This window comes from Lonchura striata, chromosome 21, assembly GCF_050655825.1.
Source record: "Lonchura striata isolate lonStrDom1 chromosome 21, ASM5065582v1, whole genome shotgun sequence".
Taxonomy (NCBI): domain Eukaryota; kingdom Metazoa; phylum Chordata; class Aves; order Passeriformes; family Estrildidae; genus Lonchura; species Lonchura striata.
The window spans coordinates 2,582,261-2,606,596 of NC_140723.1; the positions used below are offsets into that span (position 1 = coordinate 2,582,261).

Below are 24,336 nucleotides of genomic sequence, written 5' to 3' on the forward strand. Positions count from 1 at the left end.
AAAGGAATGTCCTGCTAAATTATATAGGATGGCAATGATGAAGTAAATAAAATGAACAGTGGCTAATGGGAGCTCTGGTGTCTAATTTTTTAGCAATTGGAATTGTTTCCTATCACAGAGCTATGTTTGTATTTGTATTTGTTTTTGTATTTGTAGATGTTTGGTAAAATGGAGAAGCAAAACTTGCTGGGATAAAGCTTTTAGCATCAGGAGATGTTACATAAAACACCATGTGAAATTCATTCAATACCTTCATCATTTGGAGAAAAATGTACCTGGGGAGGAGAGATATGGACAGGAAGCCCAACCACTCTCACCTTAATTAGCAAGCACAGGAGTTCTTGTCCAGAAATTATTCAATCAGTGATCCATGAAGCAGCCACCTGCCTCAGTAGCCTCCCTCCTGGACAGGAATAGCTTCCCACAGAACGGGAGCAGCCTACCAGGGACAGAGCTCGGACTGTCACAGCGCTGCTGTCACCACAGGGGGACATTGCCTCACAGCCCTGGCAGCCAAGCTCATTTCCTCCTGGAGCATCTGGCAGCTCCCAGGGGGATGGGGGAGACCAGACCTGCACTGCAGCAGCACTGTGAGGTCCAGCCTCGACAGCAGGAGGGAACAACAAGCCTGCTCAGCTTTTCCACTGGCACTGTCCAAAATCCTGAAAGATTAGAATTGGATTAATGTTGGTTACCTGGGCAGGAACTTGAGCTGTGCACTGAAGGATGACTGAGCCTGGATGTAGCCTGTTTTTGGAAGCAGCTCCATGTGCTTGCTCAATTCTTTGCACACCTCAAACTTCAAACGCAGCGTGGTTGTTGCTCTGCAAACACATCAGACGTGCTCAGGTGGCTTTGAGGCCACTTCAGTGACTCTGGAGTCTGAGCCCTCCTGCCCCCACCCCTGCATTGTAATCAGAACGATCCCAAGCTTCCTTTGAAAATGATGGGCATGGGAAACTGCTATAGCAAGCTCACACAGTTGCGTTCTCTTTTAAGTACAGAAAACAAGACTTGGAAGTTCTGTAACAAGCCCAGCTGTAGCAAACAGCGCACAAACTGATCCAAAGAGGACTGTCAGAGCTCAGCACAGTGCTAAGTCAAGTCAGGGGCACTCAAAGCCAAGCTACTGTGAAACACCAGCTGATTATTTGCTCCTAACATACACTGGATCAATAGGATGACTGAACCTTGGTGATTTCTTTAAGCAGATGTAACCTGTCCTCCACCAGCAGAGATTCTGCAGGGCTGGAAGTCACAGCGTGGCTGAGCTGGTCCTGCCAACTCCCCTGCTAAACCTTGGGATCAATTTGCCCTGGGAATGGCTCATTGGAAGCCAGGAATCCTCTGCCTGTCTACTGAATTCTGGCCCTATCATAGCACAGCAATAGCCATGGATCATCCCCTGCTTTGGAATTTTATGCCTAAGTGCAAAATTGCCGAGCAATTTACAAATATTTCAGCTTGTCATTCTCCTTCCCCTGGACTGGTTTCCAAGCTGTCAGGCCAGATGGTCTCCTCTAAATCAACAGCTACAGCAAGTGGGGCTGGGAGCCTGCAGTGATTTCTGACTGTTGACAATCTAAGAGAATTATATACTACTTCATCAAATCAGTGCAGATTATAACCTGCTGAAGAAATCACTTTTTAAAATTATTTCTACTGAACACAGTTCTTATAAGACACTTTCACCCTTTATGCTGCTTATTTTTGCTGCCTGGTTATCATGGTCTTCTTGACCAGGAAATAACCCAAACAACTAAAACCCAGAACAAAACCAATATTAGCAATATTTTACAATTCACTAGAGCTTGCCGGGACATTCCACTTCTAGAGGTATCTGACTCACTTGGAAACTTTATCTTCACCTTGTGCTACAGCCTAAAAGTCAGAGCCAGTGGGATACAGGCAGGGTCCAGGAGGAATCCTCCTCCTGACACAAGGGATGTGTCAGGAGCTCCTGGAGGGAGAAACTGCTCAGGCCACAAGAGAAGGATGAAATTAATCCACTTTTGCGGGATAAAAAGTTGACACATGGTATTCCTGCACATGAAATACACTGAATTTCAGCCCACCTGACTGTATAACAGGCCATTTTTCCTAATTATGGAAATTGGGTGATAAATTAAAGCCTTGACTTACCAAGGTGCTAAGGACAGGCTACTACATATTAAGTGCTCTTAATTTAGTGAAACTTGGCAAAGGATCAGCAGGATTTTTCCCTCAGTTAAGAAGTTTTGCCCTAAGCAATTTGACAGCTTCTATCTTTGAGATCCCCTTGAACTCTTAAGTTTTATTAGGAGAGTTATTCTGCTTCTATACTTACAAGTTTTATCCCTGGGTTATCTAGACCAAGTAAAATCACTTACATAACAACTTGTGCTTGTCATATCTGTAAGCTGAATTTTTGAGATAACAGCTTTACTCATTTCTTTCCAACTGTGAAGAATCTCTGCAGTCTGTAATTCTGGTAAGAGGTTTAGAATGGATGCCTTCCATAGAACCAATCTCTCCCCCACCCTCCCACAAACCCACCCCAATCCTATTGAAATAGACTCTAAGAAATGCAAATTGTTAAAATAAGAATTCCATAGTGACTGCATTAGGTGGAGGGAAGACACCCAGCACCTGAAGACAATTAAATGTTCCCATAACTACTTTTAATAGCAGGAAATCTCCAGAAGCCAAGGAGCTGGAATATTCCCTTTATATCACGGTGCAAACAGAACCAGACCTCAGATGTGACTGACTTGGACTCTGAAACACGCAGATATTTTCCCCTGTCAATCACTGTCTGCTCATTTTCTGTGTAATCAGAGGAATCTGTCCTTCCAGTGGAGACCTTAATGCCTCCATGGGTCAGGAAAAGCTGCACCTTTCCCATTTTAGAGTGAATGCAAAAGGACTGATGTGATTTATCCAGCATCTAATCTCAGGTCTGGAAAGACTCTCATGAAACCAGCTTCCAGATCATAAGTCCCCACAGGACTTTAATTGAATGCAAAATAACTGATAAACAACAAAATATTCTTACATAAAATTTCCCGGCTGAATCAACCCAATGTGCACTTAATTTTAGATACATTTATCTCCCTAAATGTTTAGCGAAGAAACTGTGGATTTGCTATTCCCTAGGGGCTTCACAGCTCTCCCAAAGAACAGGAACAACACCGGGAATCTGGCAGGAGTGGGGAGGTGTGTGGCTACCTCATAGCTCAGGCTGGTGTTGGGAGTCAGACTTAGCAGGATGCTCAAATTTTCCAGAGCTCAGAGGAGTTTTGGAATGTGGCCCTGCAGTGCCAAGGCCAGGGACACTCCCAGGGCAGTGCCAAGGCAGGGGCACCACCGGGCAGCTCAGCTGCAGTGCCAAGGCCAGGGACACTCCCAGGGCAGCTCACCTGCAGTGCCAGGGACACCCCAGGGCAGTTCACCTGCAGTGCCAAGGTCAGGGGCACCCCAGGGCAGCTCAGCTGCAGTGCCAAGGCCAGGGACATCCCAGGGCAGTGCCAAGGCCAGGGGCACCCCAGGGCAGCTCACCTGCTGCGCACCTCCACGCTGTCCTGGTACAGTCGATCGTACAGGCAGATCCTGAGGTCCACACTGGGCTGGGGCACCCAGATGGGCACATCCACAGAAACTCCAACAGCACTGAAGCTCAGCTGGTAGGGCAGCAATGGCAGGGGATTAGTTCTGTCAGTCTCAGATTCTTACTGACTTACAGCAAGGATTTCTGCTATCAATTCAGCTGAGTAAAATATTTTATAATTTGTAGTGCAACAGGTTCTTTAATGAGGCAGACCTAGGAAAATAATTTGCAAAGCAAACCCAAGATGTTACAGTGCCCCAGCAGAGAAACACAATTATACTTTGGGTCGGATTCTTTGACAGGGAACATGAAAGAAGAGCATCTGCACATGGTATTGAAAAGAAGCATTTAAAATGCCTTTAGCTGAAGTGAATGGGCCCCAGTCCAGGCTCCCCTGGGGCTGCAGCTCATCCAGGCAGCACAGAACTGCAGGAAAGGCAGCACAGGGCTGTGCTCCCTGCAGTGCCCCGGGTCTGGCACCAGGGCCCACAGAGCTCAGCCCTGCAAAGCTGATCCTGGAGGAGAAGGTGCCCACGGAGCCTCAGCAGGTGTCTGCAGCTCCTTCTGCAGCCCGAGGGACAGCCAAGACTGGCTGCTGAGCTTCTGGGAAGTTTGTCTTTAGTTTTTGGCAAGCTTCTGCGAACTGTTCCAAGCAGAATTTGGCTTCCAATAAAGTTTAGAATCACAATATGCTGAAGTGGTAACTAAAGTTGTCATCTCTTCCAGCTTTCACACATCAGCTTCACTACTGCCTGCTAAATAATTCCAATTCTGATAGATCAGAAAGAAAATAAACTAGGTGGGTTGGAAATAAGGGAGAATACTTCCACATTTGTTTCCAGGACATGAGATGTTTTCCAATAGGATGTCTGATAAAATGTGAATATCAGGATTATTTGCATAGAAATTAAGAGAATTAGTAGGTTTAATAAATATCCTGCATCAGAAATAAGAGCTATGACTTACAAAGCTACCTTCCATAAAACTACCTAATATAAAATTCTTGAGAAAAGCACAAATGAGAAGAGTTCAAACTATTTCACACATGTTTTGAAGCAGGTCACTCACTGGTTTGCAGTCTGGGTTGTCAAACATGATCACAAACTCTGCCCTCACGTCCCCAGGGACAGCTGGGACAAACAGGACTGGGATTTTCACTGAGCTGAAGGGTCCAATCTCACCCTCAGTCACCTGAGCAACAACAGTGAAGTTCTAGAAATTGCATTTTAAAAAAGAGGCTGTACATACTCAGTATACACACACTCTACTACACCTGGTTTGTAACTAAATTGAATTCACTATACACTGGAGAAATCAGAATCAGAACAGTAATATAGCTCAAATCTGACATTTCCCAGACATTCTTCCTATCCCTCCTTGTGTCTTGTCACCAGACTTTGTTTAACCACAGAACCACATAGCAGAAAAAAAAATAATTAAATGTGGGAAATGTGAATGTGCACAGAACCTTTTGTCCCTATAGATCAAAGAAAAGGAGAAAAATTATTTAATTTTAAGAATTAACTGTGATACAGTGATGTCCAGTGGGCTTGGAATGACCATGTACTTAAGCATTTCTCACCAGAGCAATTTATTTGATGTAGGCTCAGCCTAGTGAAATCTTGTCTGTATCTCAGGACATTCATTACCTTTCCAAGCATAATTTCAGTTGGTATATCTTCAGGAGAAAGTTCCACTAAATTATCTGCATTGTCTGTGACCAGATCTGATCTGTTATTTAATTCTCTTGGACCAAGTTGTTCTGGGGAAAGAAACAAACACAAAACAAAATAAAATGCTGGATGTGTCCATCAAAAACAATATCCAACAAAGCACAAGTACATTAATCTGAGTCAATATTGCAAATCCAGGCATGCATAGCCATGATGGGAAAATTGGAATGTTTGGAAGGAAATATTTGTTTGGCTATCCAGCTTTAGTCTAGTTTGGAATTCTACCTGAGCCTTCCACTGAGTAACAACATGAATGGTTCAAAAATACAGACTCAGCTGGAAGTGGGGATGGCCTTCAAGAGCAGATTCAGTGGGATAAAGGAATGCAGCCAGAAGGACCTACAAAAACCACCCACAACCTTTCCATGGAACTTTCAGCTTCCTAAAATTGGAATGATCAATATTGGGAAGAAATGTTAAAAAACATAGATAAGAAACAAATTAAGAAAGTCTTTCTCCTGCAAGACTGGATTTTATTAAGCACATAGTAAACATTAGGAATGAGATGGAAAATGTCTGAGGAGGTTCATCTTTCTGCTTCCTTATTCCTAGAATTACAGACTATAAAAATAAACCTGTCATGTGGATTGCTATTCTGAGAAGTGGGGATTCAGTTGCTGAGACAAGGATGATGTTAACAATTTTGCAATTTCTGAAGCTGGTTGGGTTCTGTGTTCTTCTGAGACTGAATTGTTGATCACTAATGAGCAGTGAGGTTCTCTGCTGCTTTTGATATAATGGTGTCAAGACATTATTTTTAGTCATTTTCTGTGAGGCAGCATACAAAGAAATATAACATTACTCCTGGAGTGATGAGCTACTTAATTTACTGAGTAACTTTGCAAACTGAATTGCTCAGTTCTTTACAGGAGGGTACAGCTGGATAAAGCTTGGCCTGGGGAAGTGCAGGGCTGCATTCCAGAGCGTCACCTCACCTGTGGCACTGCTGCTCTTGGGCTCCTGGGCTGCACAGGGGGTCATCCCCTCCCTGGGCTCAGCACAGCTCTTGTTTGGATCCCCAGCTGCCACAGGGCCCGTGCTGCCTTTCTCTTCAGGGTCACAGGCACTGGGATCTTCAGTGACCTATTAGAAAACACAGAGAGGGATTTTCTCCCATGGCTGTTCCTCTGCCTTGCACCAGCTCCAGTTCTACCCAAACAACAAAAGTTTTAAGCAAATCAGACTTGGTTTTCTTGCAACAATTCCACATTATAAATGGAGAAATGTGTTGCACTTTCCAAGAACTGCACATTCGACAAGACCTTTATCAATGAGCAGATTGAATCCTTTGCTGGCTGCCCCAAACAGGTAAATAATGTAACAGAAGCAGTGCAGAGTAGTGCCAGTTACTTTACAATTAACAGAACCAACAATTTTTCTAGTGGAAACCCAGGCAGTTTTATGTCAAAACTAAGTCTGGTGAAACCAGCCCTCTCTTTATCACACCCCTCACTTGATTGCTAGTTTTGCAGCAGTTCACATGTTTCTGCCTTCCACGAATTGAGATTTTTAATGACTCTGTCAGAATCTCCTCTTTTAACTGAAGTATTTTCTCCTAATTGTCATGAATGTGGAAAAAATAGGAATCATGACATAAATTACTAAAATACTTTAAAAAATCAGCATTGCTGGTTTCTCCATGCCTCACAAAATAATTGCTTTTGCCTTCCAATATTTGGGTCTAACAGATTATATTTATACCATCCTAAATGTACTAAAGGTTGGACCAGATGATCTTCTCAAGTCCTTTCTGACCTGAGCTGCTTTGTGACTCTGCTCAACTCCACCACACTTGCCAAAGCAGAACACTTCTATTCCTTTAGGGAAGTGCTTTTGAACCCACCACTCTTGCAGGAGCAGCTTTTACTGCTGCTCTGAGGGTACTTGTGGCACCTGCTGACGTCTGAACTCTGAATCTGGCTCCCAAAGCCCCGCTGTTTGTCAGGCTGATGGTCCGTGAAATTGTCTCTCCCACCACAAGGCTGCCAAAGTCAATGCACTCTTTATCCAGAGCCAGCTGTGAGAAGATAAACCATTAATTACCACTGGCCTACATAGCACTAATGTCAATTAAATGAGCATCCGCTTTTTATAATAATAATTATATTATCCACATGCTTAAAAGAAGTCCCTTACCATGCAGGTCTTGACTGTGCATTTCAGTGGAACAGAAAAAGAACCTGTCTGGGCCATAAACATGACTTCTCCTTCCAGCCCTTCATTTATCTAGCAAACAAAATAGAAAAAAATCCTAAGCAATTTCAGAAGACTTGGCCTATGTAGTCTGATGAATAATATTTTCACTCATTCTTTGAGTACCATATTAAAATGTATCTTTACTGATTCTATGTTTCCACTTTAGGACAATTTTTGTGACAGCCTGCTTAACTTTAGCTGGGCAAGTTTATAAATATTTGGAAACTTGCTCTCGTTTTGAGGCATTTGTCCAAACATGCCCTCAGAATTTGCCTTATGACAATTTATCAGAGCTTGAACATGCACACAGCTGTCCATGTGCAACAGTAGCTCTTCTAAAAATATCGTTTTTTTCTTGTTAACAGTTAAGAAATTCAATTAATGATGGTTTTAATCAGACTAGTGGTCTATACTAGGATTCTCCTCACTGTGCACTTACCATTGGCTTAAATGTTACCAGGAATTCACAGGACATCCCAGAAGACATTTTGCCAGGTGGGTCAAAACTATGGAGATAATTAACATAAAAATCCAAATTAAAGCTGTGGATGGAACACCCAGCTCCTGCTCTGGTAATAATGGCAGATTGCTTTTTTTTTCCCCCTCACTTGGACTAATTATCAGAAAAGTCAGAATGAGTGACAGATTAATGAAAGGCTACAGAACCCTGCTGCAACTGGAAACAACAAAGGCTGATTCTTTATTGAGATTTTATTCAGAAAGACTTGAAGTGCTTTTAAAAGGCAAGACAGGAACTATAGCCAAGGAGGTGAAGCTGAAGCTCAAAATCAGCAAGAAGAGGTGGAACTGCACAGTCAGACAATGTTCTCCCATTATCCATTTTAATGTTGCTCTGTAACATCTCCCCTGGCCAAACATAAAATGAAGAGGAGAAACCCAAGGAGGGAGCTGTAAATTATTAGAGAATGTGCTGCTTGTTGCCAGCTGTATCAAAATTATCTTGAATAGAATCTGCCACTCATTTCATGGTCTGTGTGAGGCAGGGAAAATGCCCATCAGAAGACAAGACATTTCACAGCTGCACTGTAAATGAAATTATTGAGGCACTCCTGGAGCCCTGCTCTGTCTGGCAGAGGAGCCAGAAGAGATAAGGAAGTATTGTCAGCCATGGGAGCCCCTAAGCCAAGTGAGACATGGAACACAGTTGCCCTTCACAGCTTTATCAAAACAAAATTAAACTCAAACCAAAGCAAAATGAATTTTTTCAGAAAGGGAAAGAGTTCAGAATTCAGGAGCTTAAAATGTGGACAGGGAATAAGCAACTGCATCCTGACCTTCTGAACAGACCCCTGGCAGTTTCTTCTGAGAAAGACTTTAAGGAATTGTTCTTTATTTCAAATGTTACCTTGGTAAAATAGTTCTGATTTAGAGCACAAACTGCCAAACATACAAACCCACACAGAACCACTCTGCTAAGGAGAGGCTCCATGGGGTGTAGTACTGCTCATTTTAACCACTGGAATAAAGCTTTTTATCAGCAAATCCAGTGCCTGTCACTGATAACAGCTCTCAAGTGTTATGTCTGTAAATACCTGTGCACTGATTTTGAGGACAGTGACACCATGACAGTGTAGATGTGCTGGGTATTTTCAAAATATTTGGCAAAACTATTTTGTAACAAGCAATTTATGTCTGGTTCTACCTGAGATAAGAATTATAGAGTGTAGGATCAGTGTCCACAGGTCTGTGCTCTGCTGATCAAATTATTAATAACATGAAGATGGAGAATAAAATCTTAGATTATTTTTGTTAGCTATCCAGCTGGTAAATGTATGAGTAACCACTTTAATTGTAAAAAGTTAATTAATTTATCAGACATTGAAAAATCATTCACAACTCTTGATATTTGGAGAGTACTTTGAAAGGCAATTACAGCAATGAAAGACTTAGGCCTTTTGAAAAGCATTGTTTAATTTTTGGTCAAAAACCAGAGGTGTTGATTTACCATATGCAATTGCCCAACATACTAAATTAGAGAAAAAAAATCAATCTTTTGTGAGAAGAAAACCCTCATTTTGTCGGATTAGTAGCTTCAGGCTTTGTCACAGAAATTAAACATGTGTAAGTGGGTCAAAATTAAATCCACACGTGTGATTTTGAACCAACCACGAGCCACACATGCAGTCAAGCAGCAGAGCAGGTTTAGGAGCTGAAGGGCCCTGCTGTGTCCTGCTCAATTCTCCACCTCCATCAGGCTGGGAATGAAGTGCTCCACACCTTTCCCAACCCACCACAGCAGCTGGATCCAGATTTTACAGCTCTCCAGAGATGCTGTTCAGTCTCTGTTCACATTCCTGGGGACTCTTGTGGGGACAAAATGGGCAAGGAATGGCTTCACCTTGGAGCATCCTGTCCTTATCAGATGATCCAGAAATTCCACATGTGGCTTATCCCCACCAGGACAGTGGGCAGTGAGCTGGGAAAGGAGCTCTGGAGTATGAAATCACTTACAGTGGTGAAACAACTTGTTGATTCACTGGGGTGTCATTAAAATGTTCCACAGGTGGCTTCTCCAGGTCAGCAGAAGGGTTCAAACCTGAACTTTCTCCTTAAGCCAAAGGAATTCACCTCCATTTCTCCTACTTGTTCATAAGTTTCACTTACACACAGGAGCTTTAGCATTTTTTCACTTTTAGGCTAGACTAGAGTAATTTTTTTTTGTTTACCAGAATTCCAGGTAAATAAATTCTTTTCATGACTTCATTTTTTAGAGAAGTACTACTTTTACAACTTGTCTTTTATATATTTAAAGGCTCAGTGCAGCTCCAGAGAGAAATGGTATCTCAATTCTTAAAAAGAAACATTTTGTGGATACCTCCTTTTGTTTATTTATAAACAGTGAGATAAAATTATCAATACAGTTTAACTGAGATTAATTTGCAATCTCCCAACTAGACACAGTGCTTCATTACATAACCTGGCAGCAGGATTACAGGAATAGATTGATGGGAAAGACCACAGGATTGCAATTTAAGTGCTCTTTGCTCTGAGATTGATTTCCTTTATTTCATCAGTTTTCTTCCTTTTCTGTTGAAATAAACTGTGTTTATCTCAAGACATAAGTTTGACGTTTTTTTCCCCCCCAGCTCTCTCCCCCACCCCATTGAGGAGGAATGAAGAGCTGCTCTGTGGAGTTTCTCTGCCTGCAGGGTTAACCCATAACAAGCAGAAATTTCAGTTGCTGCTGAACTGGGTTCCAGTTCTTGTGGTACAAAGGTAAAACAAGTCTGCAGTGAATTTACTTACTGAACACTGATGAAGTCCTTGAGCCATTCACTGATTCCCACCAGCCTGCAGTAATTAACACTGTAGGATACATTTGTCAAAACTATCTTCTTTTTGTAGATTTGACCAACATCAAAATCCTTGGAATGCCAAACATACCAGGTGAGTTTCAGAGACATGATGTCACATTCATGGTCTGAGTTATTAACAGTTTTGTTAAGTAACTGAAATTTACCTGTATGGGAATCATCACTTCTTTAAGGACATTATTTTACAGTAATAATGTATTTACAAACAATATACAAGTAATAGTTATGCTCCCCTTCAAAAAACACAAAACAGTCCAACAGGAGGTTTCATCTTCTAGTCACCCTTCTGACAGTACTTAGATTCCCCTAAGAAAAGGAAGTATTTTATAGCTTAGATAGTAAAACTAACTAGTTTATTTAATCTATCACTTAGCAAAGATCTTGTTAGAGAAAAAGGCAAGAGCTGTTTCAAATTTCACTACAGGCCTATTAAAGGCTGCAACAGATTTTTGATCAAGACATTGGGATATACCTCCAGCAGATACCTCTCTACAATTCCATGCAGAATGGCCACTGACCTTGAAATGAATGCAGCTGGGTTTGCTGTGGAAAGCACAGCCCTTATGTTCCTGAGCAGGCACAGTTTGCTTGTGAAGAATTCTAGTTTGGAGTTTCTCCATTTTTTTCTCAGCCATTTGTTTCCTCATTGCCCTGATAGCCAACTGAGTTGGATCTTCTGCTTTGGGCACCTAAAAAGGAACAAGCAGAAAAGCCACCAGATCTGTGTGTGACCACAGAAATCTGCAGCTCTAGTAGAAAAATCTGCAAAAGGAATCTTCCAGCACCTGGCCAGCCTTTGTCTGGCTCTCTCCAGTCAAACTCAGCATCCCAACCTCAATATGAAGAACTTAATGGATTCTCCGCTGTCTGTTCTGCAGTTTATCATCACCCAACACTAGAAAATCATGTTTTTCATGGCAGAATTAGCTTTTCTGCACTTTAAGGGTTTTTTTTTTCTTCTCAACTTATTAAACATTGAGAAAAAAAATAATCAGCTAACTTCACTGGAATGTTTCAGTCATGGTCCAGTGCTTTTCCATGCAAGTCTAGGAATATGTACTGACATGATTTCTTTTTGATGGATTCTGAAGTTTTTTTAAACTCAAGTAAACATAATGTGATTTATGTCTTCACAGATTTCTGAACTAAACCTAAAGTACTGTTTTCTCTTAGAGAGAACAAACTCCTCCAGAACAGTGTCAAACAGCAATGACTGATGATATTCTCACATCTGAATTTCTGCATCTATGTAATAACAAAATGTCTGCATTTTAACTGAAAAATACATAACTTTTGGTTTCAAGCAAGGTTATTTTCTGTTTCTAACAAGAGATACCACAACATTTACCTCGTTCAAGTCATATTCCCGACTCCAAAGTCCTGGGAACTCTGGTACCAGGAGGGTCTTATCACTCTCTGTGTCCTCATCACCACTTTCCCAGAGCACATCCTGGGATCTGTTCTCAAGACTCTCTCCTTGGGGAGCATTTCCCTCCCCAGCTGAGGAACAAACTGATGGAGAGCGCCACGGCTTTGGTGAAAGAACACAAGTTTTGAAGATACAGCTAAAAATTATAGTTATTACAAAAGTTATCAATTTCTGAGGAGATATTTTAACACAAAAATGACAGGTCTCTGAGCCTTTGGCTCAGAGGCCAAAGATGCCAACTTAGGCCAATCCTCTCTTAAAACACTGAATCCAGACAAAATTTTACATTAAAAGCCACTATATTTCCTTCAAGAAAAAGGAAACTAACAGATATTAAGATATCTGAAGGGGAAATTTCTCTCCACTTGTTTTCTACTGTCTCATGTTTGCTTGTAGTCTGTGCTATTTTTAAACAGAATTCAATGACCTGCATATTTAACAAAACAAAACAAAACAATCTAAAGATAGCTAATTCCTAGGCCTTTGATTACCTGTGATATTTCTCCATCTGCATATTTGCAGGTCTCCTCACTTTGCCAGGCTTTCCCACTCTGCAGTAAAGCATCCCCAAGTTTACCATGAGCCTTAATTGCCTTAGTAGGGGACTGAGTTTTTCTCTGCTTGTGAATGGAAGCTCTTTCTTGCAAAATTCGAGACACAATCTCCATTTTTCTTGACTTCTGCAGTTCTCTAAAAACTCTGTAATCCAAAGTTGTAAGAAATATTAACCCAACCATGGTTGTTTAACAATAATATTAACTACAACACAGTTCCCTTGGAGGCTTTTAGCTAAATAGCAAGTCTTTAAGTTGGGCTCAGTGGTAATTTGTGCCAAGACACCAAGTGATTCAGAGGCTGTTTATACATTTTTGCAGACTAAATATACTCAGTTACAGTGTTTTAGAAGGCTGATACAGACTTTCACAGTGTTCAGAGGAGGAAGAAGGACAGTTACTTCAGGTTTCCAGTTTAGGGTCACTGAATTCCCCTCCTGGAGGAGTCAACCACTGAACACCCACAGAGCTCTGGAGCTCTGAGCACCCTCAAGGCCGGAGTTCAGGGCACCAAGAACAGACTGTGCAAGTGTCACACACAGAGTGGGAGAGGGCGTTCACTCCCTCCAGGCTCCAGAGATGTTCTGCCTTCAGGATCTGACTGAGCTCCAGGGAGCAGGCAGAGTTTGATATGGATATGATACTCACTCTTTCCTTTTTTTGTGTTCTTGCTGTCGTTTATGGAGAAAAATTTCCCTGATAACATTGCCTCCTTCTGCTAGGATAGCCTCCCTCATTTTCATCTCCTCCTTCTTTGCCTCCAAGGCCTTTGCTTTGTTCAAAATCTGGAGAGTTTGGAGCCTTTCCTATGAAAGTCATAAAACCCAGTTACATATTTGATTCATATATTAAAGAATATAAAACAGAGGATCTAATGCTGGTCCCCTTATCCAAGTATCCATTTATGGTGATGTCTCTGAAGCAGAAGGCATTGTCTGCAATATTCTCTGTAGTCATGGGGTGCTGAGATGTAGAAAGCTCTGACTAGGTCCAGGCTACTTCTCTACCTTCCAGTCTGCCCCTGGAATGCTGCTCAGTGGAGGAATATGAAAAGATAACAGTTCCTAACAAATCAGGATTAAATTAAGATCATTCCCTCATATTCTACAGAACATAAATAGAAAAGCAAAGCAGCATAGCTCAGAAATTCCTAATTTATACTATTTAAATTCTCAAATAACTGTTTTTCTTCCATATGTTTTCTCCATGTGGAATATTTTTGCATTGGGATCCAAATAACTGGAAATCCTTCTGGCTGAACTTCCAGAGAACTTTTTTTAGTATGCATTATTTCCCAGAAAGTTCCCCCCCTGAAACAACTAGACTGTTGACAGAATAAACTGCATCATCAGAAGTGTTAAAACCTGCCCACACAGATCTCATGCCATCCCTGCAATGGTTAAACTCTCCCCAGTTTCAAGGGTTTTGGTCAGTGATGTGATCAAGAATCACCACACAGCTCTGCAAGGAAAACTGAGCTGACTTGCATTAGAAGCCAGCAGTCTCCCAAGTCAGTGACTTCATTCCCATCCCAGCCCAGCAGCAGTACCCTGTTGGAAGTGATGCTGGTTTTCAGGGAAAGCACAGCTTGTATCCTTCTCTCCATATGCTCCTGAGCTTTCGCTTCTTCCTTTGCATTTTTTTCATGAATTCTGTAAGCAAAGTGAAATCTTTCAGGCTCTCATCCTGGAAAGCTCTTGGTAATAGAATGTCTGAGCTGACAAGGAGTAATTGCCACCAGGAATTGCTGCTGCAAAGTCCTGTTTGGTGGGCACTGGCTGTGGGCACAAGGGAACAGCTGGAGGCTCCTCCAGACATGGCACTGCTCAAGCTCCAAGTGCCAACAGGTTTTCAAATATTTTGCTCAACAACTTTAATTTTTTTAAGTTTTGGATATGAAGAATGTGTTTCATGTTATGACATATGACTGGCTGCTAAAATAAAGAATTCAGGTGTTGCTCATATAAGCAGTATCTAAACCTTATGTAGCAAACTTTTACAAGCCAAGCACATGTACTCACACTAAAAATAAACCCTGAATACTCTACAAGTTGGAAATACGTGGGCAGGAATCAAACCTGGGAATATTCCAGCTAATATAATGGGAAACCAAGAAAAAAAATTAAGATTGATATGTTTTATATATTTGTCAGGAAAAAAAATCTATTTGATTTTGTTTTTCTTAATTATGATCAGTTTGTACACACCATCTAATAAAAATAAAACAGCATTGAAGCAGTACAGTTATTTCAATCATTTTACAATTAAGTCCTAATATTTATGCATTAGGATATATTTATATATATGTTAAAATCAGTAACAAATGTTCAGTTTCTCCAGCAGCAAAATAATTGAACACCAGAATAACCATAAACATAATCCTATGAAAGAAGATGTAATTTAAAATCAACCAGAGCAGCAAGACAAAGAAATTGCCCATCAATTGATTGATGCTTTTTAACCACATTTCTGAGGGGACATAGAATGGGACAGGGCAGGTTTCAAACCTAGATTTTAGTTCTACTACTTCAGTTAATGACACACACACACATTTATAAAATGCTTCAAGTCATTATCAATGCCTCCAATTGGTCAGAATCCTCACGACAAAGACTCCAGGGAATTTGGAGGCCTTGCTAGGACATTGAGTGGATTTTCTTCTTTCCACATCCTTTTTGCTCTGTAAGATCTCCATACCTCACCACACTGTACCTGGCACGAGATTGCCAGGTGAAACAGAAACAACTTACAGAAAAATCATTATTTTTCAAATACTGGAGGATAAAGGCTTGCCCAGCAGAGAATGTACAACAGGAAAGGAGTGAAGCCCACCTTGCCATGCTTTGCCTCAGGAAGCAGACTGCTTTCTCATGGTTCCTTTTGGCATCCTCGAGGACTTTTTTATTTCTTTCTTCACGTTCTCTTTGGGCTTCCTCCTCTCTTCTGCAAAACACAGACAAACCAACAGTTGCAGCAGGAACAAGGAAAATTGGATTCCAACACAATGAGACCTCAGGGTGGGGTTGGGGAGTTTATTAATATGTGCTAAAATTAGGACATTTGTCCACTCTCCACATCCCCCACATTATAGAAAAAGTGATAAAGTTCACAAAAGCCACAGACTGACACACTTTTGCTCTGCTTTTGGAGAGCACTTTTGTGCTTTTTGGTGTTTGCTTCTGCTCCAGGAAATCTCAATGGACTTCGCTATAAGCCAGAAGGTCCTGGAGGCCAACAGCACTGCAGACACATGCAGTTACTCTGACCCAATAACCCTCATTTCCTATGAGAAACCCCCTGCATTTGACCTTTTTTCATTTTCATTAAGTTAACTCCCATAGATCAGAAATCCTTACTTGCATAACTGCAAGTTCATGGCCAATTCTTATTTTAATTCCATTTCCTCATCAAATATTCCTGAAGCACACCCAGCTAAGACACACAGTAGCACCAGTATCTGAACTAGCTAATCTCAGCACCTGCAGCAGAGAATTGGCTGAAAATAAAACAAGAAAGGCAGCAGGCTCTGACTTTGAGGTTCTTACTTCTCTCGAGCCCGACGTGTTCCTTCTGCTTGCAGGGCTGTTATTTTTTCCTTGCAAATCCTCACTTCTCTCTCTTCCTGGTATTGCATCTGTAGCTCCTCCTCATCTTTTTGAAGTTTTTCACGGAGGATGTTGTGTTTTCCCTGTTCAGTTTCTATCTGCCACAGCTCAACCCTTGGAAAAAAAAAGTGTGAATTGTTTTCACTGGAATACTGATATTCTTTCACTTTAAGGTGATAGATTGAGTAGGGAAGACTCTATGGGAAAAATAAACATGTAACCATGTTTTCTATTATTATTTTAAAACATGTTTTGAATCAAACCCTTTTACTGACACAGGTGTTCCAGACTAAAACTCATATCTAATACCATATCCCTTTCAAAGACATCAAAAATATTGGTCCAAAAAAGGTAAAAAAATAAACCTCAAGTTTGTGTTTCTCTCATTTACCTGGAAGAAAAAAAAAATCTAAAAATAGCTTTTCCTTCAACAATAAATAACTTCAGGGACAGGCCACAGCTTTTATTCTTCTGTGCTTTACTGAAGGAACCAGATATGATAAAGCTGAGTACATTAATCTGTTCTGTGTATTGCTAATCACACAATAAACAAGTCAAGCATTTTAAAGCTATTACACAACACTGCAGCAGAACGCACTGTATCCTGGTTAACCACTTGGCTAATCACAGCTAGAAGCCTGTGCCTGTTTCTTCCTTTGATGTACCTGTGGTACCAAAATATAAACACACTCACCTGTTGCCTCCTGCAAAAGACAGTTTTACTCTGTCTGATATAAAAAAGTAATTTATTATGTGTGAACAATCAATTACAAGCAGCAATATCAGCTTGGCATAAAAATACACAGTACTGCTACAATGTCTCCATCATGCTCACTTTCTATGCTTTCCTTTATGCCCTATAAAAACACTAAGAGGTATAAATTACAAGTATTTATGCTCATGCACAGACAGATTTACTTTAGTCCATCTTATTTTACATTTCAAATGAGACTTGTTTAGGTCACAGTTTATGTACCTCTCATAATAAAATCAAAACTTTATTTACATGTGCAAAGCTAACTTGGGGACTCAGCCACATCACTCAACTTTGTAAGGAATGAACCATGTAGGCTAAAAGTTGCTCTAGAATAATGTAGTTCAGTATTTATAAGTAATTTCTCTACTGACTAACTTTTGAATCCATCCAACAGCATATGAAGAATGTAACAAAGATTGATTCCCTTCACACTTTCTTCATTCCCTCACTTACAAGTTTTGTTTTAGTGTCAGAGCAAGTCTCAGCTCCAGCTCCTTCTCTCTCTCCAGTTCAGTGCACAATCGGCTGCTCACGGCCTGCAGGCGGGACACGGCTGCACTGGCAACGTTAGAGAGAACCCAGCAGAAAGAAATGTGAACACAGCCCCCCTTGCAAGATCAGCAAGAGTAAAGCACAGCTTTAAGGCTCAGGTTTATTCATCAGAATCCCAGCAATTTATGCAGCCTCTTGTTTAACCTACATGTCCAATCTTGAGGCAGAGCTTTCTTTAACTCTTACACACCAGTTGAAAGGAGCAGATGAGAATTTCAAAAGCACTGACCAGTAGCTTAATGCAACAATTCACTTGTCAAACTGATAAAAGTAGTATTATTCATGAAGATAAGTGTAGGTGAACCTAGAGAACCTAGACTGATTTTGCTTTTTAAATGGTACTACAATATTCAATACACTTAGCCTACAACTGCAGCATTCCCACAAAGTTATTTTCCTTCTCTCCCCAGGAAAACTAGCAGACAGTGTGCTACAGGATCCACAGACACTGGCCTGACTATACTCACCATAAACTCCCATCCTCTAAATGAAAATTGGATCTTCTACCTACAGCTACTCCTTTAAATTCAACATTTCTTTATTGGCATTGGTAGTGCTAATGGCAGCCAGGATTTGCATTATTGCTAAAACACAAAGACTTTGAACTTCATAAGCCAGAAATCTATCAGGCCTTCTCACTCCACTAGTCACTTGCTAAATGTAAGAGATTGGGAGAATTGCTATTTTTTCCATATCTAGGCCTCTCCATGTGACCCATCATAAGGATAAACACTACACTGCTTTTCTGTCTTTGCTGGGATTTGTTACTGTCTCCGAGATCCCACTTGCACCACCTCAGGAGACTCATTTGCATCAGCTCATCAGTTTTGTTTAAGCAGCTCTCCCATTCTGGCAGTTAACCTGCCTTCCTTTCTCTCATTCATCGCTTCTCTAACCTGGGGATTAACACAGGTTAGAAATGCAGCTGTGAAGTTTGTTCACAAGCCTCTGGCTCCTGGTACACAAGCCACCCACTGCTTTCTATTTAAACCAAATGTGAAGAGTACAGTAAATTGCCTCCCACTTGATAGCACAAGTGTTTCAGAGCAGCTCCTGTATGCAGAGCTACTCCTGAAAGGCATTCCTGCATTCCAGAACAACACAAGAAAGGAATGGCACATGTATATATGTGTTTATAAAAATATATACACACACATCTATAGAAATCCTGACTGAGTAATCACCAGAAACAAAGCCATGAACTCCATGAGTGCCACAGCACCTTGATTCATCAGACTGAATAGAAGATTGAGACACTGACAGACATAATTGACAGCAGTGGGCTAGGCTGATTTAGTACCTGTTGTTACACTTTAAAATATATGCCTCTTTCCTACCCATTCCCAAGTTTCCACATCTTTCTGCTCTTATCTCATTAATTACACACAGATGAACATAGTGGATGCCTGTAAACCTTGGTATCCAGAAATACTCTCTACCTACACATTGCCAGCCTCCTCCTCTCTCTCTATTTCCATGTCTACATGATCCAGCTGCTTTGCCAGCATCTTGCTCCGCAGCCGACAGGCACTCAGCGTGTCACTGCAAGAAACAACCACATCATTTATGTTTTGTAGGTTCTTTTCTCTTCCCAGTGAAAGTCTTCTTTTTGAGGGCAAGATTCACAGCCAGGATTCCTGTCAGATACATGGTTCTATAAACTCTAGTATTTATGATGGATACAGTACCTCAGTATTTGCTGGGGATTTGTGTTGATGGATTATGTTTGCTTAAACACTAACCTGGTTTTTTGGACCATCAGTTCCTTTTCCCCGACCATGTCATCGAGCAATTGGAGGTTTCTCTGTGAGGTTAATATGCAAATTCTGTCTGCAGACTTCAGAGGTTGAATGTTGCCAATGTTGCCCAAGGAGTGTTCTGAGCTTTGCCTTTGAATTGGAACACACAACCAACAAAGAAACAATGTGAAACTGTAGTTATGTGAAGTTTGTCTGACATCCTCACATCCCTGCTTTCTGTTTTATTCTAGCAGAACTGTTACAAATAAGACCATTATAAATAAGGAAGAACATGAACACAAACAACACAGGAAGTTTGCATGCAGGGATTTAAGCCAGGATTTTCAGTATTGGATAACTAATGTTGAACATTTATACCCTCATTTAAAGCATTAATGATTTGTGTTTGTTTTAAAATGCCTGGGGCTCCTCTTGATCCCACCTCAGCTTTGCAATTTTAGTGTTCCTAAACAATAGTTTACAATTTCAACAGGAACATTTTAAACTAGTTTAAGACATGTCATACACAGCTGGTCACTCAGCACCACTGAGGAAATTCTGTTTGAACTGGAGCAAGGTATTTACGTGCTAGAATCAGACTGGTCTCCAGCATCTTCAAAAGTGTCCATCTTTTCCATCTTGCCACCATCATCCAGCTCTTCTTCCAGCTCATATTCTAGCAGATATTGAAACAACAGCTTAATAAAGAGACTTAGACTTAAAATGCAAAGCTTTCTATATTTGCTGTCAAGTCACAGCATGTAGAATCAGACATGACATTTTATAGCATTACTGCAGTGTACATTAAAAAATTCATATGGCAAAACACACAGGACTATTATACACCTGCAAATGAACAGGAGAATGTTCTCTGCCTTCATGTGGAAACGTCACCAAGAATCCCATTTATGTGGGAAAATCCCAAACAAGAACAGGGAGGGGGACAAGGGAGAATAATGTATTGTCAGGTTCTGGCCAATGATCTAACATGTTTATCTTACATTAAGTTTACATTAATGTCAGTTTTTTGTGAGTTATCAAAACAATTCATTTTCACCTTCCCAGTGTTCTTCCACGTCAGGGAGCTGACCAGCTGCATCTTCTTTTCCTTCCTCTTCTTGTCTTTCTTTTTCTTCTTCTTGTTCTTCTTCCTCTTTTTTCTCTTCTTCTCTTTCTTTTTCCTCTTCTTCTTCTCCTTCTTCCTCTTTTTGTCTTTCTCCTTCTTCCTCTTCCTGTCTTTCTCCTTCTTCCTCTTCCTGTCTTTCTTCTATTTCTTGTCTTTCTTCTTCTTTTTCTCTTTTTTCTTCTTCTTCCTCTTCTCTTTCTTCTTTTTCCTCTTCTTTTTCTTCTTCTCCCTCCTGTCTTTCTTCCTCCTCCTCTAGAAATACTAGAGGAGATATTTGCTGTTCTCCCTCACTAAAACTGATCTCATGATCTTCCATGCTGACGGTTCTTTCCAAATGACCAGGCTGAATAAAAAGAAGAACATGTTTTCCACATCAAATATCCAACAACCTGCAATAGTGGTGTCTATCTCTGGAATTGAATTCACAGCATTCAGTACACACTTAATGCATGTGAAATAACTGGATATAACCATATACCTCTGTGCTAGTTACACATTTTGAGTATCAACTATAATAAATCTCTTAGTGAAAAGCAAGGACTCTGCCTTTTTGCTTTTTTTTTTTTTTTTTTTTTAACAGAACAATCAGCTCAGTAATAAAACAAACCCTCTGAATGTATTTTATCCACTTACACCATGACTTTACCCCAAATGATTTGGGCACAACTCCAACAAACACTCTTCGTTCTTAAGTCTTGTAGAGCTCTCCAATGCAAAGCAAACTGTTCCCAAATGTTGTTAAAATTTATTAGAATTCAGTAAATTCTGCTTGTCATCTAGAATGAGTTATTACCACATGGTTGAGCATTTCACATCATACCCACAGAAAAACTTGGACATATGATTAATTTTAACGAAGGTGGCTCAGCTTTAAGCGCGTTTATGTAAATCCTTCTGCAGAACTCAAGAAGAATTGACAAAAAGAGAGCATCTATTTTCTTCAGTTAAGGAGCAGAGAAAACACACCCCAGGATCTGAAGTATGGAGGAATGAGTAAATGATAGGAACCACCTTAAAGCCAAGTATGATTCCTACGCTGGGCTACCGATTTAGGGATGTTGGTGGCACTAAGCAACACAAACACCCAACGAGCAGCCAGCGCAGCAGCGGCCCCAACGCCTTCAGCCAAACGGCCGCGTTGTGGGGTTGCGCGGCTGCAGCTCCCAGCTGCCAAAGTTTGGGGTGAATCAGGCCGAGACGCAGAGCGCGGCAGACGCCCCGGCCCTCCCGCAGGACACCCGGGGCAGTGCCGGTGCCCCCGGCGCTGTCCCCTCGCGCTCACCGCGCTCAGCCCCGGCCGGCTCCGCACGGCCCCGGGCCCGCCGCGCCGGCCGCGCTGCCACGGCAACGGCGCCAACCACGGCGCGCGGGGGCGATCCGCCCCAGCCACCGCGGGCGCGGGGCGGCGCGGCCGGCGCGCCTCGCTGATCCCCCCTCCCGCGGGGTGGTGCGGCCCGGGATGGGCTGCGGGCCGTGGGCCGGTGTCCATGGGATGGGGTCCGGTGTCCGAGGGCCGGAGACCGGTGTCTGAGGGCCGGGGTCCGGTGTCCGAGGGACGGGGTCCGCTGTCCGAGGGCCGGGGTCCCTGGGCTGATGTCCGGTGTCCGAGGGCCGGGGTCCCTGGGTGTGGGTCCTGTGTCCGAGGGCCAGGGTCCCTGGGCTGATGTCCGGTGTCCGAGGGCCGGGGTCCTTGGGTCTGTGTCCTGTGTCCGAGGGCCGGGGTCCCTGGGCTGATGTCCGGTGTCCGAGGGCCGGGGTCCGGTGTCCAAGGGCTGGGTCCGGTGTCCGTGGGCCAAGGTCCGGTGTCCGAGGGCCGGGGTCTCTGGGCTGATGTCCGGTGTCTGAGGGCCGGGGTCCCTGGGTGTGGGTCCAGTGTCCGAGGGCCGGGGTCCCTGGGTCTGTGTCCGGTGTCCGAGGGCCGGGGTCCCTGGGTCTGTGTCCGGTGTCCGAGGGCCGGGGTCCCTGGGCTGATGTCCGGTGTCCGAGGGCCGGGGTCCCTGGGTGTGGGTCCAGTGTCCGAGGGCCGGGGTCCCTGGGTGTGGGTCCAGTGTCCGAGGGCCGGGGTCCCTGGGTGTGGGTCCGGTGTCCAAGGGCCGGGGTCCCTGGGTCTGTGTCCGGTGTCCGAGGGCCGGGGTCCCTGGGCTGATGTCCGGTGTCTGAGGGCCGGGGTCCCTGGGTGTGGGTCCCGTGTCCGAGGGCCGGGGTCCCTGGCGTCCTCGCAGTTGTTCAGATCATTGAGTTGTTGAGGTCTGAGCCATCTTGAGCCGCTCTCTGGGGTGTTTTCCTACTTGATGATTTTTTACGTTATTTATTGTCAGAGGTAGATCAGAATATGAACCACTGACATGGCTCCTGCCCGGGTGTGGTGGTGAGTGAGCTTTTTGCACGTTCTTTAAAAGAATGATTTACACTTTGGAAATACAGCAGCATTAACAATTCCATTGTATTAGTATCAGTAATTACCCTGGTGGGAGCACCTTTACCTATGCTGTCTGTCTGGGACATCTGGTTCAGGTGGTTTCAGGTAACCAAAGCCAGACATTCTCAGCGAACTTTCAGCTTGGTGTTTACTCACATACATTTATAAATTTTAAGAACATTGGTGGCATTATGATTAAAACCCTTTTTGTGAATTCAGATGACTTGCTGCAATGTGAAGTTGTGTGGATTTGGGGCTAGAGCACACATGTTAGAATACTGAAGGTTTCCAAAGTTTATTCCAAAAGGAATTTGTCTTAAATGTCTTTTCATAAGTAAGTCTATCCCAACAAAAGGATTTTACCATTAGTTACTAATTAAAGGTTACTACAGCAGAAATCATGTACTGCCCATGGTGTCCATTTATTATGTCACATTCTGAACAGGTCCTCTGGCTTCAGCAGCAACTGCAGCTCTAGAGGTTCCATAAGAACTTCTGTAATTGTTATAAATATGCACAAAATCACTACACGAAAAGTCTTTAGATGATATTTCAGTGATTTACATAGTGAATGTCTGTGTTCATTAAGTGAACCAGTTTGAATATCCGTTCTGCAGTGGAATCTCCTGAGCCTGTGTGTTTGAGGTGTTCAAGTGTTCAGGTACCAGATTTAGGGTACCCAGAGAAGCTGTGGCTGTCCCATCCCTGGAAGTGTCCAAGGCCAGGTTGGACGTGGCTTGGAGCCACCTGGGATAGTGGGAGGTGTCCCTGCCCATGGCAGGGGGTAGCACAGGGTGAGCTTTGAGTTCCTCCCAACCCAGGCCATTCTATGATTTTAGCTCTAAACTGGTGATTAACTGGGTTTCCTTTCTGCTCTCTTCCTTGTGTTACCTTGACAAAGTCAAGGAGCAGTGCAGCTGGATCCACAGCAGAGCAGATCCCTGTTCCCTCACTCTTGGCACTAGGCCTCGATGACGTGCTAGAGAAACCCAGCTATTCAAAGACTCCCAGGGATTCAGTTATTAAAATACTGAGACATCATCTGCACCAAAATACACCCTGATCTGTACACAGAGACAGATGCATTCTCAGATTTATTTAGTTGAAAACGTTCCTTAATTGTAAGCAATATTTCTGTAATTGTTATCGTTGCTATGAGAGTAGGGTCTAGGTTCTGATCCCAGGCACACAAGCACATGCTGCTAATCTGAGCATTTATTTCCACTAGCACACACAGTATGGAGTATAAATTACTCACAGTGACCAGTTCACTGTCCCACATTTATACTATACGTCCTCAATCTT

General features: G+C 42.5%; 1 protein-coding gene across 15 annotated transcripts in view; it reads right to left on the minus strand.

Annotated features, from left to right (window-relative positions):
• Positions 1–21,989, minus strand: part of CFAP74 (cilia and flagella associated protein 74) — a 37,998-nt gene extending 16,009 nt beyond the window's left edge. For 8 of the 15 annotated variants that reach the window (XR_014949776.1, XR_014949775.1, XM_085558789.1 and 5 more), the window contains exons 1-22: positions 21,895–21,989; positions 20,544–20,955; positions 20,072–20,162; positions 19,490–19,636; positions 19,191–19,289; positions 17,649–17,753; positions 16,379–16,552; positions 15,666–15,776; positions 14,383–14,485; positions 13,482–13,639; positions 12,771–12,978; positions 12,199–12,381; positions 11,369–11,539; positions 10,783–10,901; positions 7,955–8,021; positions 7,456–7,545; positions 7,163–7,336; positions 6,255–6,402; positions 5,236–5,348; positions 4,655–4,777; positions 3,538–3,659; positions 696–824 (exon numbers count right to left, since the gene is read on the minus strand). Coding sequence is in view for 13 of the 15 variants with exons in the window: in XM_085558789.1 (XP_085414915.1) it covers positions 696–824; positions 3,538–3,659; positions 4,655–4,777; positions 5,236–5,348; positions 6,255–6,402; positions 7,163–7,336; positions 7,456–7,545; positions 7,955–8,021; positions 10,783–10,901; positions 11,369–11,539; positions 12,199–12,381; positions 12,771–12,978; positions 13,482–13,639; positions 14,383–14,485; positions 15,666–15,776; positions 16,379–16,552; positions 17,649–17,753; positions 19,191–19,289; positions 19,490–19,636; positions 20,072–20,162; positions 20,544–20,928 (3,020 nt within the window). In the remaining 2 variants the exon portion in view is untranslated. Of the gene's footprint in view, positions 1–695; positions 825–3,537; positions 3,660–4,654; positions 4,778–5,235; positions 5,349–6,254; positions 6,403–7,162; positions 7,337–7,455; positions 7,546–7,954; positions 8,022–10,782; positions 10,902–11,368; positions 11,540–12,198; positions 12,382–12,770; positions 12,979–13,481; positions 13,640–14,382; positions 14,486–15,665; positions 15,777–16,312; positions 16,553–17,648; positions 17,754–19,190; positions 19,290–19,489; positions 19,637–20,071; positions 20,163–20,543; positions 20,956–21,219; positions 21,866–21,894 lie in introns of those variants that run through there. The other 7 variants (XM_085558792.1, XM_085558791.1, XM_085558782.1 and 4 more) reach the window with 7 other exon arrangements.
• Between the last annotated feature and the right edge of the window lie 2,347 nt (positions 21,990–24,336).